The sequence below is a fragment of the Phaethon aethereus genome, assembly GCF_964289735.1.
Source record: "Phaethon aethereus genome assembly, chromosome: 3".
Lineage (NCBI taxonomy): Eukaryota > Metazoa > Chordata > Aves > Phaethontiformes > Phaethontidae > Phaethon > Phaethon aethereus.
The window spans coordinates 80,770,607-80,787,480 of NC_138576.1; the positions used below are offsets into that span (position 1 = coordinate 80,770,607).

The 16,874-nt window shown below is 39.0% G+C and overlaps 1 protein-coding gene across 2 annotated transcripts in view; it reads left to right on the forward strand.

Annotated features, from left to right (window-relative positions):
- AFDN (afadin, adherens junction formation factor) overlaps nucleotides 1-16,874 on the forward strand; it is a gene marked incomplete at both ends in the record, with an annotated part of 129,797 nt that overhangs the window by 104,524 nt on the left and 8,399 nt on the right. For both annotated transcript variants that reach the window (XM_081998203.1, XM_081998204.1), the window contains 7 exons: nucleotides 2,897-2,962; nucleotides 3,121-3,194; nucleotides 3,712-3,830; nucleotides 4,843-5,037; nucleotides 5,296-5,387; nucleotides 5,827-6,015; nucleotides 9,346-10,368. In XM_081998203.1, coding sequence (XP_081854329.1) covers nucleotides 2,897-2,962; nucleotides 3,121-3,194; nucleotides 3,712-3,830; nucleotides 4,843-5,037; nucleotides 5,296-5,387; nucleotides 5,827-6,015; nucleotides 9,346-10,368 — 1,758 coding nt within the window. The remainder of the gene's footprint in view (nucleotides 1-2,896; nucleotides 2,963-3,120; nucleotides 3,195-3,711; nucleotides 3,831-4,842; nucleotides 5,038-5,295; nucleotides 5,388-5,826; nucleotides 6,016-9,345; nucleotides 10,369-16,874) is intronic.

Below are 16,874 nucleotides of genomic sequence, written 5' to 3' on the forward strand. Positions count from 1 at the left end.
GGTTCTCTCAAGAAAGCTATTCCATGTTTCTGATCATCTTTGTTATCCTCTGAGCCTCATGGTTCTGCTGGTGTCATTTTGTGTGGGAGTAATCAGAACTTTAAACAGTTTTCTGAATGTGAACCTTTTAGATTTTTAGTGACTGTGGTGGTTTCTGGTTTATTTGTTCTTTTCTGTTGGTTGTATTGGCTTCCAGATATTTAAGCTGGCATGTGAAGATGGCTCTGAAAACGGTGGCTAAAAAGGTCTTTCTTGAGGAGTTAAAGACAGTTTAGAAACTATTACATGGTACGCAACTGCAAATGTTTTTTGCTATCTACAAACCAGTGCACATATCAGGGGCTTAAACAGAAGGTTTCAGTTTCATTAAAGTGCACTAACAATCATAATCGAGCACAGGAAAGGTGATGTGTATGGATATAGTGTCTGATGTAATTCATGAGTACCAAAGTCACGATCCCAAAATTGCTTGATTAATAATACGTGTGCTGTTTTAAGTGCAATGCCCCTCCAAAGGCTTGCTGTTTTTACCTAATCTTTGACTGTATTAGGCAGATCTTTGTCTGAATTCCTGGACCCAAGGGGATGAGATTCTTGCTAGCATCCTTTGAAGTTAGGTCTGAATAAAAGTGGTGTCAACCCCAGCTGGCTTCAGAGACTTCTGGTTAGTCTCAGTCAGTCTGAACTCCAAGAAAAGCTGCTGTTTGGTCCCTGCAATTGCATATAACTACGTGATGCACGAGGTTATAACTGCAAGGATGAGTGCGTGAATTGCTGTTGACTCTTTCTCCCTTTGGAACTAAAGGAGCTTGCCTATGGGTGTATTTAGTGGTTGGAGGCAGAGGAAGGAGCATATAAGCCCAATCTTCATTTTCAGTTCCTTACAAGGGGAAGTGGTAACTGGTTCTGGTGACAGTGCCTGGTGGGGACCAGTCCCTTACAGGGTTGGAGCACATTACTTCACATTTGGAGCAGTGAAATACATTTTCCCCCCATTATTGCTCCAGTGTTCAGCATCATGTGATCCTTTCTCCAACTCTTGGTTTTGACTTACTTGATAAATTTTCTATACGGCAAATCTAGTTACATTATTGTTTGCCCTTTTTCTGGAGCACTTACAAGCATGGTGAATAGCACATTCATTTAGGGCTTCTCTGAAAACTTCAATTCCTTGTAAATTTAACAACTTCCTATCCGTTGTTGAACCAGTTATTATATACAAGGACAAGTTCCTTCTTATCCCATGTCACCTTAAAGCCTTGAGAACTCCTGGTAAGAGATCTTGCCACATCCATCTTGGAAGTCTAGGTGTTATGTCAACTAGGTCATCCTTCCCCATGTGCTTCTTGGTTGCTTGGAGAAAAAGAGATTTGTGAAGCATGATTTAATTTTTCACTATATTTATCTAGCTGTCTTCTGGCTCGTGTTTCTCCTAACTTAACTGATTGTTCTGATATAAAGTTAAAAACACTCTGCAGTTACCATGACGTTTCTTTAGAGCCTTTTCAAAAACAAACAAAAAATTGACTAAATTTTTTTAATTGCCTTCATACTCTCTGCAGACAAAGAAAGCGTCTTCAGTTACTTATTGCACTTTTTTTCCTTTTTTTCCTGTAAGTACGGCTTAAGCAATTATTATGAAAAATTTGGACATGTAGAATGTTAATCTGGAATCATGGGACTTGAAGGAATTCCTTTTCTGTGGCTTCTGAGTAAACATTCGGGATTAACACAAGATATAATGAATAAAAATAGGGTTTTCACTTGCTTAGAAAACCGTGTATAACACTAGCTTTTGAATAACCTTCACCTTGATTTTTATTTTGCATTATTTATAACAGTGGGAACAATGAATGCTTTTGCTGACAAAAGAAAAAGTTAGAAAAGCTGGGGAAAAAAACAGAGGAGGAAGTTGCATATTCAATATCAAAGCAACTTGGGGGGGTATTTTAGAAAACAACATTACATTAAAAACTGCTCTGTTGAAAACTTACTGAGCACTCTTCTTCCAAGTGACTTGCGGAGTAAAATGGCACCGTTTGCTATAGTATATCATGAAATCACAAGTGATTGTCCTGTAAGTGGCAGTTTAAAGGTTTCTGATACTAACATTTAGACTGATCTGTGTGGTGTCTTGTAAATTGGAGCATGTGGATGACGCAACAGCATGGCTTGAATAGATGCTTATGTTCTTTTGTCTTGGATCTGTTGGTTGTCTCGCAATAAGTTCACTGTTAACAGTTCTTTCAAAATACAGCGGGATACTTTGAGGTAGATGTTTTATGAATAAAATTGCATGGTTTTGCAGTCGACTTAAATATTGGCTCTGTCAACTCTAAAAGACTTATTAATTAAAATGTCTACTTTACTTGTTTATTGTAAAACTAGAGGCATTGTATATTAGCTCCTTTAGAGTCCTAACGAATGCAAAAAGCATTTCTATTCCTTTTTGCAATCTGCAATTTATCTTGTTTCATTTGGGTATTAGCAAGGGAAATAGTGCAGTCTTTTGGAATATGAAAATAGAGGTATAAAAAATAATAACATGCATGTAAAAGTGCAAATAAGTATTTCTTATTAGAAAGCAATTAGAACAAAATTCTAAAGTATAAGGTATAGTTAATGTATTTTCTTTCTTATTCAAGCTTGCATTAAGACCAAATATTCTTTGCTTCTAACAATGCTTACAGGTTCAATAGACCTAATATTAAAATTTTCTTTTGACTTTAAATGAACATAATTTTTTTTCTCTATAATTTTTTTTTCCAGTTTGGAAATTTATAAAAGTAATGACAACTTAGAGGTTTACCTAGCTATGTAAAGTTCTGATTAACAGTTGTGGAATGCTTAAGAGCTCAAATATAAATGTAATAAATTAATGCCTCTTTCTCTGTAGGGTGCTGGTCAAGACAAACTTGGAATATATGTCAAGTCTGTTGTGAAAGGAGGTGCTGCAGATGTGGTTAGTAATATTCTTAAACATCAGAAGTTCAAAGGTAGAAAGATCCTTTGGAAATGCCTCTAAATCCTTTGTTTACTGGTATGTGTGAATAATTGTTTTAGTTTAGACCATGTTGGCACTGGTGTATGAATTTTCTTCTCTCTTGGATATGTAATTAGGATGGTCGTCTGGCTGCAGGGGATCAGTTGCTCAGTGTGGATGGTCGAAGTTTGGTGGGCCTGTCCCAGGAAAGGTACGGGAATGCTTTCCTTGGGTGTCTTTACATGAAAAAAATGCTAGAGTAACAATTTACTGAAAAGGGCTGAAGCCCATTTTTTTTACAAGTTAGGCTTTGTCTTGGCTTTTTATAACTGCCCATGAGTAACCGTAGTAAAAAATGCAACTGTTCATGTATTATTTTCCACATATTATACGGGTTATCTATAAAGAAGAGATTCTATTACACTTTTGGGCTTTAGTTTTGAGCAAACTTTGTTTAGGTCTGATTTTAAATATTTTGGCTTCTGACCTTTAACTGCAGAAACTGAAAATAGTACTTGTCTGTAGGTGTTGTCTGTTTAACAAGTCTATCTTCTAGTCATCATCTTCTATTTTTTTTCGAAGTAAGTTTGAGTATTAATCAGAGTGTTTTGTCAAACGAAAGTTTACTAGAATAAAGGTGAGAAATCATGACATACAAACTGATAATAAGGAGAATTAAGTAATACTGTGCCTAATTATTTTTTTGTTTGCTTTGGCTTTTATTGCAGGGCAGCAGAACTTATGACTAGGACAGGTTCTGTAGTAACACTAGAAGTAGCGAAACAAGGAGCAATTTACCATGGTCTGGCAACCCTGCTTAATCAGCCATCCCCAATGATGCAAAGAGGTAAAAATGCTAACATTATTTATGTCGATAACAGCTTTATAAGTCTTAAAATGCAGAAAATAGAATAAGTCACAGTAGCTTGCCAACTATTACCAAAATATTAAATCAGAAAATAAACATAATTGCACAGAAAAGAAGCATTTTCTTTCTTAGCACAATTTCATCTGTTTTTAAGTAGTTTGAAATTGTGCTGGTCTAATCATTAATAAATGTTTTGCATATGTACCTTACAAAAATTAAATTATGCATTTGAACACAGTTCTGGTTTGAAATAAGTTTTTAATTTAACAAATGGAGTATAATGAATACAAAGGGTGTTAAACTTCAATGGCTTTTTTATGCCTTCATAAAAGCTTCTCTCCTGGTCTCAGAATGTGACTTCCTAGTAACCAGAAAGTGCAATATAATTACTAAGCAAAAAATAAATAGAAACAGAAGCCCCTGGAACATGTTTTGCCATTGAAATTTATTTTTTTCATAATTAGAAATATTGAAACATATCTTCTTAAGTTTCTGTGTTTGATCATAAGAACTTCTTGGACGTTTCTGAAGTGATATTTTATCATCCTACTTCAGTGAACTTACAAAAGACATATTTAAGTCTTATGTAAAATAATGTTGTAAAGGAAGACCTTTTCTACATATAGGGTAGTACTACAGAATAGAAAAGGATGGGTTAAAAGAATAAATCCTTATTATCACAGTTTACAACACCACCCCAGATGCTATATGCATCAGAGTCAGCAAGAGACTTTTCAGTAAAGTACATGTGGCTTTTCCAAATGTTGTGGTACCTTTTAAAAAGTTCTTTGGAAGCGTACGAATCAAAGGAATCCTGTATAGTTGATAGAACAGTGGGATTTGTATCTGAAGAAGTAAAGACTTTAAAATCTAGCCTTTGCTTTACTGGGAACTCAGTTACAAATGCAAGGTAGCTCTGATTTAAAAAAGAATATGCTAGACAGTAGTTAATAAAAGTGAAAGGGGGAAAATACATATCCAACTGTTACAGTTTCTGACCGCCGTGGCTCAGGTAAACCCCGACCAAAGAGTGAAGGTTTTGAGCTGTATAATAACTCCACTCAAAATGGGTCACCTGAGAGCCCTCAGCTGCCATGGACGGAGTACAGTGAACCAAAGAAGCTGCCAGGGGATGACAGATTAATGAAGAACAGAGCTGATCATCGCTCCAGTCCCAATGTAGCAAGTAAGTAAGATTGTCCTTCTTCTAGGGGTAGATGCCTCCTCCACTAGTTGTAGAGGCTGTTGAATTCAAAAAGCGGATGATTGTTTTTAAAAATGGATTAAGTTTAAAATTACAATGTAGCAGTAACATTTGGAGCAAGTCTCTTGCTAGAACTATTGGAAGGAAAAATCAGGGTTATTCTGTGAGTACTATTATTTTATTAAGTTTTGTAAATTATTATTAAAAGTCATGTAAATGCTTCCTTTAACTTTCCAACAGATCAGCCTCCAAGCCCCGGGGGAAAGAATGCTTATGCATCTGGAACTACCACCAAAATAACCTCAGTCTCTACTGGAAATCTTTGTACAGAGGTCAGAAGCAGCAAGCAAAATGCTGGCTATTAAACTTTCCTTAGCTATCAATAGCGTCAGTGTGCTTGAGTCAAAGCAGTGTCTGTCTTAACAATTTGAACATAATGCCTGGTGCTAGTGATTGGGTGAAGGTTTTGCTTATTACAGCTAGTGGAAGACTGAGGCAGCTTTGAGTGATTCTATTAAATTGTGTCCATAAAGTTGTCCTTGTGATTTCTTAGGTTTTTACAATATTGTATACTTGTTTTCCGACTGTAAAAACATGAGTCATAACCACAATTATATTTGATACTAGACAACCTATTTATCTCCTGTTCCAGACAAATAATGCTCTTATGAGCTAAAAGAAAACATTTGGAAAATGCGTGTTTTGAAAAATAGTCTGTACAGATCTGTGTGATTAGAAAATACTACCTTATGTTCCTTCTACCTTTTTCAGGAACAGACCCTGCCCCCACGACCTGAAGCTTATCCCATCCCAACACAGACTTATACTAGAGAATATTTCACATTCCCAGCTTCAAAGTCGCAGGATCGAATGGGTCCAGCTCAGAGTCAGTGGCCAAATTATGAAGAAAAACCACAGGTCCAGGCTGAAAGTAATCATTCAATCAATACTACAATACAGGTGAGAAGTAATTTCTTTCAATATAAGAAAAAAATCACAAAGAAACTGCTTGCTTTTTTCCGTTCCTGGAGACATTTTTAGAGAGCAGTCAAGTCTCTGTAATCTCTGAGCTGTTGATGGCAAATTATACCACAGCGGGGGAACAGCTGTACTTCTGCAAGAATAGCTTGGGTTCAGAAACCCTACTTTTTCTTTTTCTTCTTTTTTTTTCTCTTCTGTAGAATTTATGTTACCATGTTCTGCAGACCTGTTATCTGGGATGTTTTAATCCCCCATTAGAGGTAATGTGGTGTAGATGGTAGTAGGGTTTGTCTTGTAAAATGTTTTGTGGTTTTCTGAAAAGCAAACTAAATCTTTCACTCTTCCAAGAAGGTTTACGTGGAAAAATCTCTTTGCCTGCTGGGTGCATTGTTTTAGTGTCAAAGTGAAGTCTTAAAAATGAAATAAAGCACTACTTTGAGATGTAGCCAAGGTCTTCACTGAAACACATTCCCTGCCCTCAGTTAAAAAAAAAAAAAAAAAAAAAAAAAAAAGTTGCATGTATTATCAGAGTGTGAATGCTTCTTGACCTGAAATGAATTTACCCCCACTTTATAAATTCAAAAAATAGTGTTGTTCTGCTCTTTGTAAATGAGGACTTTACTCAAATCCATCCAGGAAATTAAATCTAGATCTACTAAATCTAGTCACTGGATCATCTTTTTCACTAATCCACCAGAGACTTAAAAATATGGAGAGAAAACTTTTTTTCCTATTTCTTAATTTGTGATAAAAGCAGAGCCTTGCAACAGGCTCAGTATGTTTTACTTTTAGAAAAGCAGTGTCATGTAAATTCGCTTGAGATTGGGTTGTAGAAGCAAATAAGGATTGATTATTGATTTCTCACAGATGTATCGGCAAGTGAATTCAGTAAAAAGTCAATTGAATGAAAGCCTTCCCCCCCCACCCCCACCCCCCCCAGTATTATAGGATCATAGAATAGTCTGGGTTGGAAGGGACCTTTAAAGGCCATCTAGTCCAACCCCCCCCACAGTGAGCAGGGACAGCTTCAACTAGAGCAGGTTGCTCAGAGCCCCCTCCAACCTGACCTGGAATGTTTCCAGGGATGGGGCATCTACCACCTCTCTGGGCAACCTGTGCCAGGGTTTCACCACCCTCATTGTGAAAAATGTCTTCCTTATAGCTAGTCTAAGTCTGTCCTCTTTTAGTTTAAAACCATTGCCCCTTGTCCTACCTCAACAGGCCCCGCTAAAAAGTCTGTCCCCATCTTTCCTATAGGCCCCCTTTAAGTACTGAGAGGCTGCAGTAAGGTCTCCCTGGAGTCTTCTCCAGGCTGAACGACTCCAACTCTCTCAGCCTGTCCTCATAGGAGAGGTGTTCCATCCCTCTGATCGTTTTTGTGGCCCTCCTTTTCTCTGGACCCTCTCCAACAGGTCCATTGTCTCTCCTCTGCTGAGGGCTCCAGAGCTGGATGCAGGACTCCAGGTGGGGTCTCCCCAGAGCAGAGTAGAAGGGCAGAATCCCCTCCCTCGACCTGCTGGCCACGCTGCTTTTGATGCAGCCCAGGATAGGATTGACCTTCTGGGCTGTGAGCACACATAGCCAGCTTACACCCAGGTTTTCATCCACCAGTAACCCCAAGTCCTTCTCCACAGGGCTGCTCTTAATCCTAATTATTTCAGCTGTTAAGAAAATAGATGTTACACTCAAAGTAGGAAGGTAATTTTGAAGGAGAATGCTACAAGTTAAATGGCTGGGGCAAATAGCTGTGGAAATATTTTGCTGAATTTCCATGCTTAACTGCTTCACATTTTGTCATTTCATCTTGCCTAATCTTGGCTGCATAATTAACGTCTAGGCTCTTTCTCTATCAGCAATGGGACAGGGGGAGGCTAGTAACTCCCGAGTGTGGTTCCTACCCATTTGTCTTAATGGGATGAAGCGCTGCCTGGACATGCATCTCTCCCCTGCTTAAGACAAGCTTAACTGAGTAGCTTAGATGAGGTAGTTAAAACTGGTGAGACGAACCCCATCTGTTAAAGTTGTTGACAGATACAGAACTCGAGCTGTGGTCTTAGGGCTGAATGCAGTGCGGAAAAGCATTTTCCTAAAGCAAATGGCTAGAAGCTTTAGCTCCCTTCAAGCACTGAAAGTGTATGCAATTTTATCCCACCATACAATAGTTCTTTTAAGTTGAAAATTAGAGGAAAATGGACTTTAAAAAAAAAAGAAATTATCCTTTTAATCTTTACAAGTGAGAACTGGGCTTGGAAGAAAAAAAAAGTTGCCATAAGCTGCTGACTGATGTGAAATGCCAGTTTTCTGTCCTGAAGGCATTAGTAAACTGTTTGGCTAGGTGCATCTTTACAGCAAATCTAACACAAATAGCTGTGTGTTCAGCTCTGCAGGACTAATAGAGCATAAAAAATATACTTGTTCGTCTCAAAGAAGGCATTCTTTAGAGGTCATGGTTAAGGCCATTGATGGTGGAAAAAGAAAAGGAGTTTGCTTTGTTAGTCTTCTCTCAGTTGTTGATAATTGGTACATTATGTGTTCAGTGCTTAGTAATTTCTAACATTCAAACTATGAATACTTGCTTCAAGAAAATCACTAACAAATTTGATAAGCCTAATTTATGGTCCAGTATTCCTTTTCAGGAGGTTGTACAGTGCAGTGAGACCCTAAGCTTGTATAAAAAAAGCCTTGTTGTTTGACACGCTAAAAAAGTGACAGAAGCACAGCCCAATATACCCATGCCCCAAGAGCAGGTAGAACTAGACCTGACTGACCAGATTCCATACCCGTGAATGTCGCTACAGTAACGAGAGCTTCCCGCGGCTCATCTCGCCTGTTAACGGAGGAGGGTGGGCAGCAGCTCCCTTGTCTCTTCCTCAGCAGCCTTTCTGTTCGCCTTCCCAGTAGGAAAAAGCCAGCTGAAGGCTGAATGGCAGAGCTGCTATGCCTGAGCTGCTGTCCCAAGCTGCCAGGACTCGTGCTCGCATGTGGGGGAGGGGGCGTCAGGGATAGTCCTGGGAACTTGTGCGAGCTGGGGAACTTTTCAGCTTTAAGCTCCGTTTTGCATTCATCCTTCCTCCCAGTCCAGGTTTCCAGGCATTTCAGAGATTGCAAAGTCTTCCGTGACTTGAATGAGTTGAAAGGACTGAGAAGAATATTTTATTGTTCGTTTTGGGAAACTTACTGGGCATGGAAATGCTGAAATTCACTGAAAGTAATTACCTTCAGTAATAAGAATGTGGTTTGTGAGCCATTTTCAAATATGTTCTAATTTAGATGGACTATGAAATACATGCCTTGTTGAATTTTTTCCAGCGTGTGGCTCGTTCCCAGGAAGAACTCCGAGATAAAGTTTTCCAGCCAGAGAGGAATCATTTGGAAGTTGTTATACGGAAGGATGTAGAGTACATTGATCGGAAGTCAGACAGCGATCAGTGGATGAATTCATCTGTGGATTCTAGTACATCTAGCCAAGAACACCTGAACCATTCATCCAAACCGGTCTCGCCTGGTTCTTGTTTAACTAAAAGTGGACCTGGCCGTTGGAAAACTCCAGCTGCTAGCCAGCCAACTCCAGTGGCCATTTCCCAGCCCATCAGAACAGATCTTCCCCCTCCACCGCCGCCTCCTCCAGTGCATTATGCAGCTGAATTTGATGAACTACAAATGGATTTGCCTCTGCCTCCCCCTCCTCCTCCAAATCAGATAGGAGCACAAGGATCATCCCAGGTAGCTGCTGCTGAGCGTAAAAAAAGAGAAGAGCATCAGAGGTGGTATGAAAAGGAAAAGGCGCGTTTGGAAGAAGAACGAGAAAGGAAACGTCGTGAGCAGGAGAGAAAACTGGGCCAAATGCGTTCTCAGCCACTAATCCCTGCTCAGCCTGGGGTTCCCCCTGTTTCCCTTCAACAAGTGAAACCGGAAAAACCTTCAACTTTGCAGAGGTCTCAAGAAACAGTCATTCGAGAGTTGCAGCCCCAACAGCAGCCTCGGACTATTGAGCGGAGAGATCTGCAGTACATTACTATCAGCAAGGAAGAACTGTCTTCTAGTGATAGCCTCTCTCCAGATCCCTGGAAACGGGATGCTAAGGAGAAACTGGAGAAGCAGCAACAGATGCACATTGTGGACATGCTGAGTAAAGAGATTCAGGAACTTCAGAACAAGCCTGATCGTACAGCGGAAGAAAATGACCGCCTGCGCAAACTCATGCTTGAGTGGCAGTTCCAAAAGCGACTTCAAGAGTCAAAGCAAAAAGATGATGATGACGATGAAGAGGAGGATGATGATGTGGATACTATGCTCATCATGCAGCGACTGGAGGCAGAAAGAAGAGCAAGGGTAAAAGGGGATAATCCTTTCTAGACAAAAGTATTGCCAATGTATATCTTAGTGGGTTCTCTTTGGGTGGCTTTGTCCGACTATTTAAATGTTCTTATAGGGTAAAGGAGGATGAAGCTTTCTTAAATACCTTGAATTTTAAAATTGCTAACTTAGAGTGGCGTCACCAGTTAAGTAATGTATTGTGAAAGTATTATAGCTACCTATTACAGAACTCAAGCTGGCAGGCAAATTTACGTTTCTGGTTGCAGGGAAAGAAATTCCCTTTGGATAAAGGGATTTTGCCATGTAGCTGGACTAGGATTAGAAGGTTAAATATGGCAGAAATTTGCTTACAGGAAGGTAAGCAAAAACATCTGAAATTATGAACGTCTCTGGGAGAATCAAGAACAAAAAATAATGTGATTCCCCCCCCCCAATATATTTACCTCTAAGTGTTCTTATTTATAGTCTTGGACCTGAGCACAGACACTGAATCCTTGCTGTTTCCAGGGAAGAGTGAACTGAACTGAAGTTCCACTTGGCTGGTCTTCTCCAAGTAGAGGCTGCTACCTCTGCCTTTACCACTCTCAGCAGTGACCCCAGAAGTGCTGGGGGGAAGCATTAGGGTGAACCATGTGGGTTTGGATACACCCTGTGTAGGACGCCAGCTCATACATACCTGGATTTTCCAGGGTGTCCAGTTTAATTGGTATCTGACAAGGTTTGCTTACCTTAGCTTCAGTACTGTGAAAGCTACTGTAATAGATCTAATAAGATAATACAACTGAATAGTATGGTGAAGTTCTTATAACTCTGCTGGTGGCTGTTGTTTCTTGGAATCTGTTAAATATATTGTTACTGGGAAACAACTTCTATAGGAAAACGTTTCTTTTCTTAATAATAGCATGGATACCAAAGTTACATACCAATAGCTATGCTTTGACAGACTTAAAAACTAGCTCTGTAATATGCTGAGTGTCTTCTGTTTGTTTATCTTGAAAAGTTGACTTAATTCTGTGATAAGCAGTTTTTAATTCTTGGGAAATGTTTGCACATGCATATTTTGACATTCAGAACTAGCTATTGGCTTGAGTAGCATTTGAGTTCAGGACTGTTTTGGCAGCTTGATTTCCTAAACTTACTCTTCTCATATTTTCTGCAGTCTGCACTGCTTTCCTTTTTTCTTGTGGCTAACTTTATAGCTGTGTAAAACAATAGATACCTCAAACTTGGAAACTGAAGAAAGGAAAAGCTAAATATATCTTTGGCAAACAGGTTGCGTTAAAGCCCAGCATCACTAACATGTAACTTGTAGGACATAGGCAGTTACCTATGGCCATAAAAAAATCCATGTAAAACTGCCATTTTAACAAACAGTGTCTTTAAAATTTTACTGTAGCAAGGCTAGAAAAGCCATGTGTAATTTGTAGAAAGCCAGTTGTATTGCATAACATTATATCAGTCTTCTCTGCAAGTGCTGCATTTAAAATACCATTTGTGCATAAAGTTCTTCCAGTGTTCTGGAACATTTTGAAACTAAAAAAACAATAGTTGTCTTGAACTGCAGTCATGTTTGCATTTTGGTTACATTTCACTGCCTGTACTACTAGAGATGCAATAAGTAGCATCTCTGGAGAAATACTGAGGTTTTGAATGAGTCAAATGGATACTGATAAAAATTTCAGATTATTTGATTGTTTCCATTTTCTGTATTTCAGAACTATGTCAATTCAGTTCCTCGTTCTAAAGCAGCTGACTTAACAAATAAAAGAAAATGCTTTTGAAATAGCACAAGTCTAACCTATCTTTATTTTCACTGTGCATCTTTCTTTTTTTCCCCTTTCTTACTACCTGCAGCAGACTGCTGTGCCAGCAATCTCTGTTCTAGATTTGGTATGTTTGTTTCTTTCTCTTCAATATCTCTTTCCCATTTCAATTCCCGATGTTATTAACAACCCTATGTGCTTTGGATGATGATTTGGCATCTTTGGGTGTTCAGAAATCATTCTGATACAATAAGCAGTAAGTTAACTGTAAGCACGCATGTGAATGTTTCCAGATGTGGTGACTCCTCTCCCTGTTCCCTTCCTGTCGGATGTTGTGTTCTGCTTGCAGGCTTGATTTGTTTGTTGCAGCAGTGGTCTAATATAAAACTATGTATTTGATGTTTTGTGCAATTGTGTTTATAAAATCTGACTAAGCACCTTGAATCAACGAGCTGTGAGGTAAGATTTCCTCCCTTCCCTTCCCCACCCCTGCAGGTTTTAGAAGAGTTCTAGCAACACCATTCCTTTCCAATCTGAAATGAAATTGCCCTGGGAGCCTAACAATACAGTACACTCTTTCAGCACATGTGGAAACCCTGTTGTTTACAGCTGTTACCATTGTCTCATTAAAGTAAAAATGGGTTGTAAGCTTAGAAATTACTTCTGAACTAATGTTTCCAAGTAGGTCACATAAACATGCAATTATTAAGTTACCATACAATTTCAGTTTCAATTGGTTAGTACCATTCTCTTGCATCAAAAACATGACAGGCTTTCAAATTGCGGCAGTAATTGCTATGACTCCAGCTAATTATGTATTTTATAAAGCTCTTATTGGAGATGAGTTCTGTAGTCTTCTACAGAAGAAATGTCCCCTTCAAAGTGTATTTCTGTATCATTAGTATACCAATTTGAAAGAAGGGCAATGCTTGCAAGTCCTGTTAGTATAATTAATTTGTGCTGCTGGAAAAAAATGTAAACATGACTGTTAAAATATAAATTCAGATATTCATCACTGCTTTATTTTTTTAAAAAATCATCTTTTAAAGTACATACTTCAGATAACTTAGTAAGTCAGTATCTAAGGTGTTCGGGTTTGTATCTGTGTGGTACATCAGTGTTAAGCAGTTGACAGCAGGGAAATGGGTGAAGTGTGTCAGCTTTCTGAATTAAAGGACAAGCCAGGAGTCATGGATTTTTCAGACTTCATATCTATCAATGTTTTTTCTTATTACCACTCCTGTATTTTTTTGCTTAAGCCTTGGTCCCTGGAGCTGCCACTGGATAGATAAAGTACTTTGCCAAGCAGGCTGTAAACTTCTTGGATCTTTCTGTGACAGGAGGTTGTGAAGTGAGACAGTATCATCGGCTTTAAAAATGGATTAGACAAATTCATAAGACATCGTGCCTGTAAACAGCTACTCAGAGGATTGTACAAGGCTGTGCCAGCTGACATCTCTAGTACTGCGCTGAACGTCAGGGATGATAGAAACGTTAGAATAGTTTGGGTTAGAAGGGACCTTTAAAGGTCATCTAGTCCAGCCTCCCTGCAGTGAGCAGGGACAGCTTCAACTAGACCAGGTCGCTCAGAGTCCCGTCCAACCTGATCTTTTAGAAGAAATGGCCAGGCTCACGTGCAGCTGCTCTTGCTGTGTTCAGAGACAGAATATTGCGCTAGATGGATCCATGGCCTGAATCAGTCGAGGATTTATTATGTTCATAAATTTAGCTTTAAAAAAGAAAACAAACTAATTCTGAAACAGATGATGTTGAACGTTATACCCAGCAAATACCTGTTTTTCCTAATTTCATCATTTTCATACTGTTCACGTGACTTTCTGGGCATAGTTGCATCTATCCTATACCACTTCATGTACTCAATAAATTACTTTGTAGTTTCTAGGGGCAAAAAAAAATACACTTTAGAATGCTCCATGCTCTTTTCTGTATGTCTAATGTGAGCATTGATGGTAGGTGTTCTGCTAATTAAAAGGCTGGTGAAAGGTAATAGCTAATGCATGAATTGTCAGCTTGGCTAGTCTTTGTCTTTTTAGATTCACTGGGCCACTAACAGATCTGACCCAGCTTTATTTGTCATAAATAAAAAGGTATAAATGTAAGGTTCCTCTGGAACTTCTTTTAAAGCACTCTAAGCAGTGCTTGGAGAAATTAATTTTGTCTGGAATCTGAGACTTTCGGAGTGCCTGCTGGTCCCATGAGTATCTTAACATTTCTGATAAGGAGCCGATGGGATGATCCTTTACAAGGAGCAGTAGCTCAGAAGGAGGGTGGTTGTTCTTGCCCTCTCCTAGGTAGGAGTAGCGCTGCAGGCGTGTGTTGGCGATAGGCGGATAGAGTTCTGCGGCTGAGCGAACTGTTGGCCCTTTCTCTAGGGCTGGGACAAAGCGAGGGGAAAGAATTAGTGTTTTGTGCTTAGCTGCTTCACTCAGTTGCAGCTGGGAGAACGCCTTCTCCGTTGCTCTGGCTTGTACGGATCAGTTGTTCCTACCTGTTACAATATAAACATGTCCTGTTTTGAGAAACCCTGGCAGTACAGCAAATCACGTGAAAACTAGAGAAAAACTAATTTGGATAGAGGAGTATTAAATCCAAATAGCAACCTGGGACTCTGCTATCCCTCTTACTCAAAACGGGACGTGAAGCTAGCTCTCCTTCGCATCGTGGCGACTAGGGAGCTGGGTTTGAGCTGGGTGCTGTTGTATGCCCTTAGAAACACAGCTGCTGCCGAGCGCTCTGGCGTGCCTCACCGTCCCACCGCTGCCTGCCTTGGTCTGGCAACGCTCTGAAGCAGAAACTAGTAACTAATCATGAAAAAAATGAAACGTCACTCTGTAAGAGTTGCTCTATTCCCACTTGTGCCTTACGTATCGTTTCTGGCCTTTTTACTAGGTATTATGTTTAGAATAGCCTCTCACCTGGATACAGTTGTCTTTGCAATTGTTATGGGTCAGATGTTGACAGCAGTTCCCGGGTGAGCAACCTGCCCCATTTTCCCTTCTTTCTTTGGTTAAGCTCACGAGAAAGTAAACCTTGTGCTTTAATTTAGTTTGAAATATTTTCTTGTTTAAGTGCATTTGAATAGGAATATTTGCTACTAAGCAAAAAGGCATCCATGCCATAACCTGGGATCAGTAATTGCCCTGTTCAGAGTTTTTTCTCTAAATGCAACTGGGACAGAGTCAAGTTTTCCTGTATTTTTTTGGTCAGTGTGCAGTTTTTTCACCCTCTCTTTTTTTGTTTTTTTTTAAAGAGGAAATCATTTCGCTTCTATAAACTGTTTTGAATTACTAGGTGTCTTTCCTTTTGACAGCAATATTACCTCCTTTGCTAAACTAATGTCTTTTTAATAACCAAGACAAGAAGAGGTCTTAATCCAAGCAGGGAATTGGTTAACTACTTTATTCCTTGCTCTACCGTACATATTGAGCTTGATCTCTATCTTCATGTTGTTTCCAGTTAGGAATTACAAAAGGTTTAGCCCTAAATAAGGGGAGTTTCCTTGAAGGTAGCATTCTCTAGCATACATTTGCCAAATTCCTGCCTATGTGAAAGTAATTAATTTTGTTCTTTAGCTTTCATGCTCAAAAATGGTGGTTTTTAACACTTCAAATTAGAGGTGTTTTCACTTCAATTAGTCTGTATAGCTGCTTGAAGATGTAGAAGGCAAATGGTTTCAAAATCAGCTGTTGTACAAGGTTGTAAGATACCCATAACACAAATACTGCATGAAAAGTGTGGGGAAATAATAACCAGAAAATTAGTCACTAAAAAAACTTCTTTTTTAGAATTGGTTGGGAAATTTGTCTGGAAAGCCTCATCTGCTTTAAAGAACATTTCTTGTTAATTAATTGGGAGGGGAGAGATGCCTACATGAAGATTGTCCCCATGAAGTCTAATCAGATTAAATTTCTCTTACTATATCATTATTGCTTTGCATCTTAAGGGCTTTTTCCCTCTAAATGAAACTGGATTGTAAAAACAAATCCAGGAGTAGAGAAGTATCCATGTTACATGCAGCTTATAGCATGAGATACCTATATATATATACACACACAGAGTATATATATATTTTTTTTATATATATACACACACACACAGAAGATTGGGGCGAGGGCAGGGAAATCACTTTACAACATATGCTGCAGTAAGAAACAACCCAGCATGTAGTCCAGTTAATTTCTACTTCTGAATACTATTGTGCCAGTGAATATTTCTGTCCCTCAAGGGCCTAGATGCTGTTAGCTTTAGCGAACTGTGCAAAGTTTGGATTGTTGCTCATTGTTCTTATCTGTGCAGTGTTTATTGTAAGCATATATAAAATAGTATTGTCTGTTGGGCATCAGTTGTTCATGTGAGCTGTTTAATCTCAGCAGTCAAAGATTTCTTTGCCTCACTCTGCTTTTTCCAAAACACAACACATCTGTTGCAGATACAGTGGGAGATTTTATTTATCTCCCGAGACTATTTGCAGACTTGCTGAATGAGCCTGTTACTTTAAATGGATTGACCCTTTGACTAATGAGTCATGATTTTCCAGTGCTTAAATACTAATCCAAAATGAAAAACCCAGTTGGCTGCTGGAGCTGTGGACTGTTGGTTCCAAGTATTTAATTTCATTTTACTGTACCTATGAGACTATGGTTGCTGAAGCTGCCTGGAATGTGAGTCACCTCAGTCTTTTGCTAGGGGTTCATATATGACTGCTAGAAATGTCTCTCTCTGTGTTTTGTGCTTTTA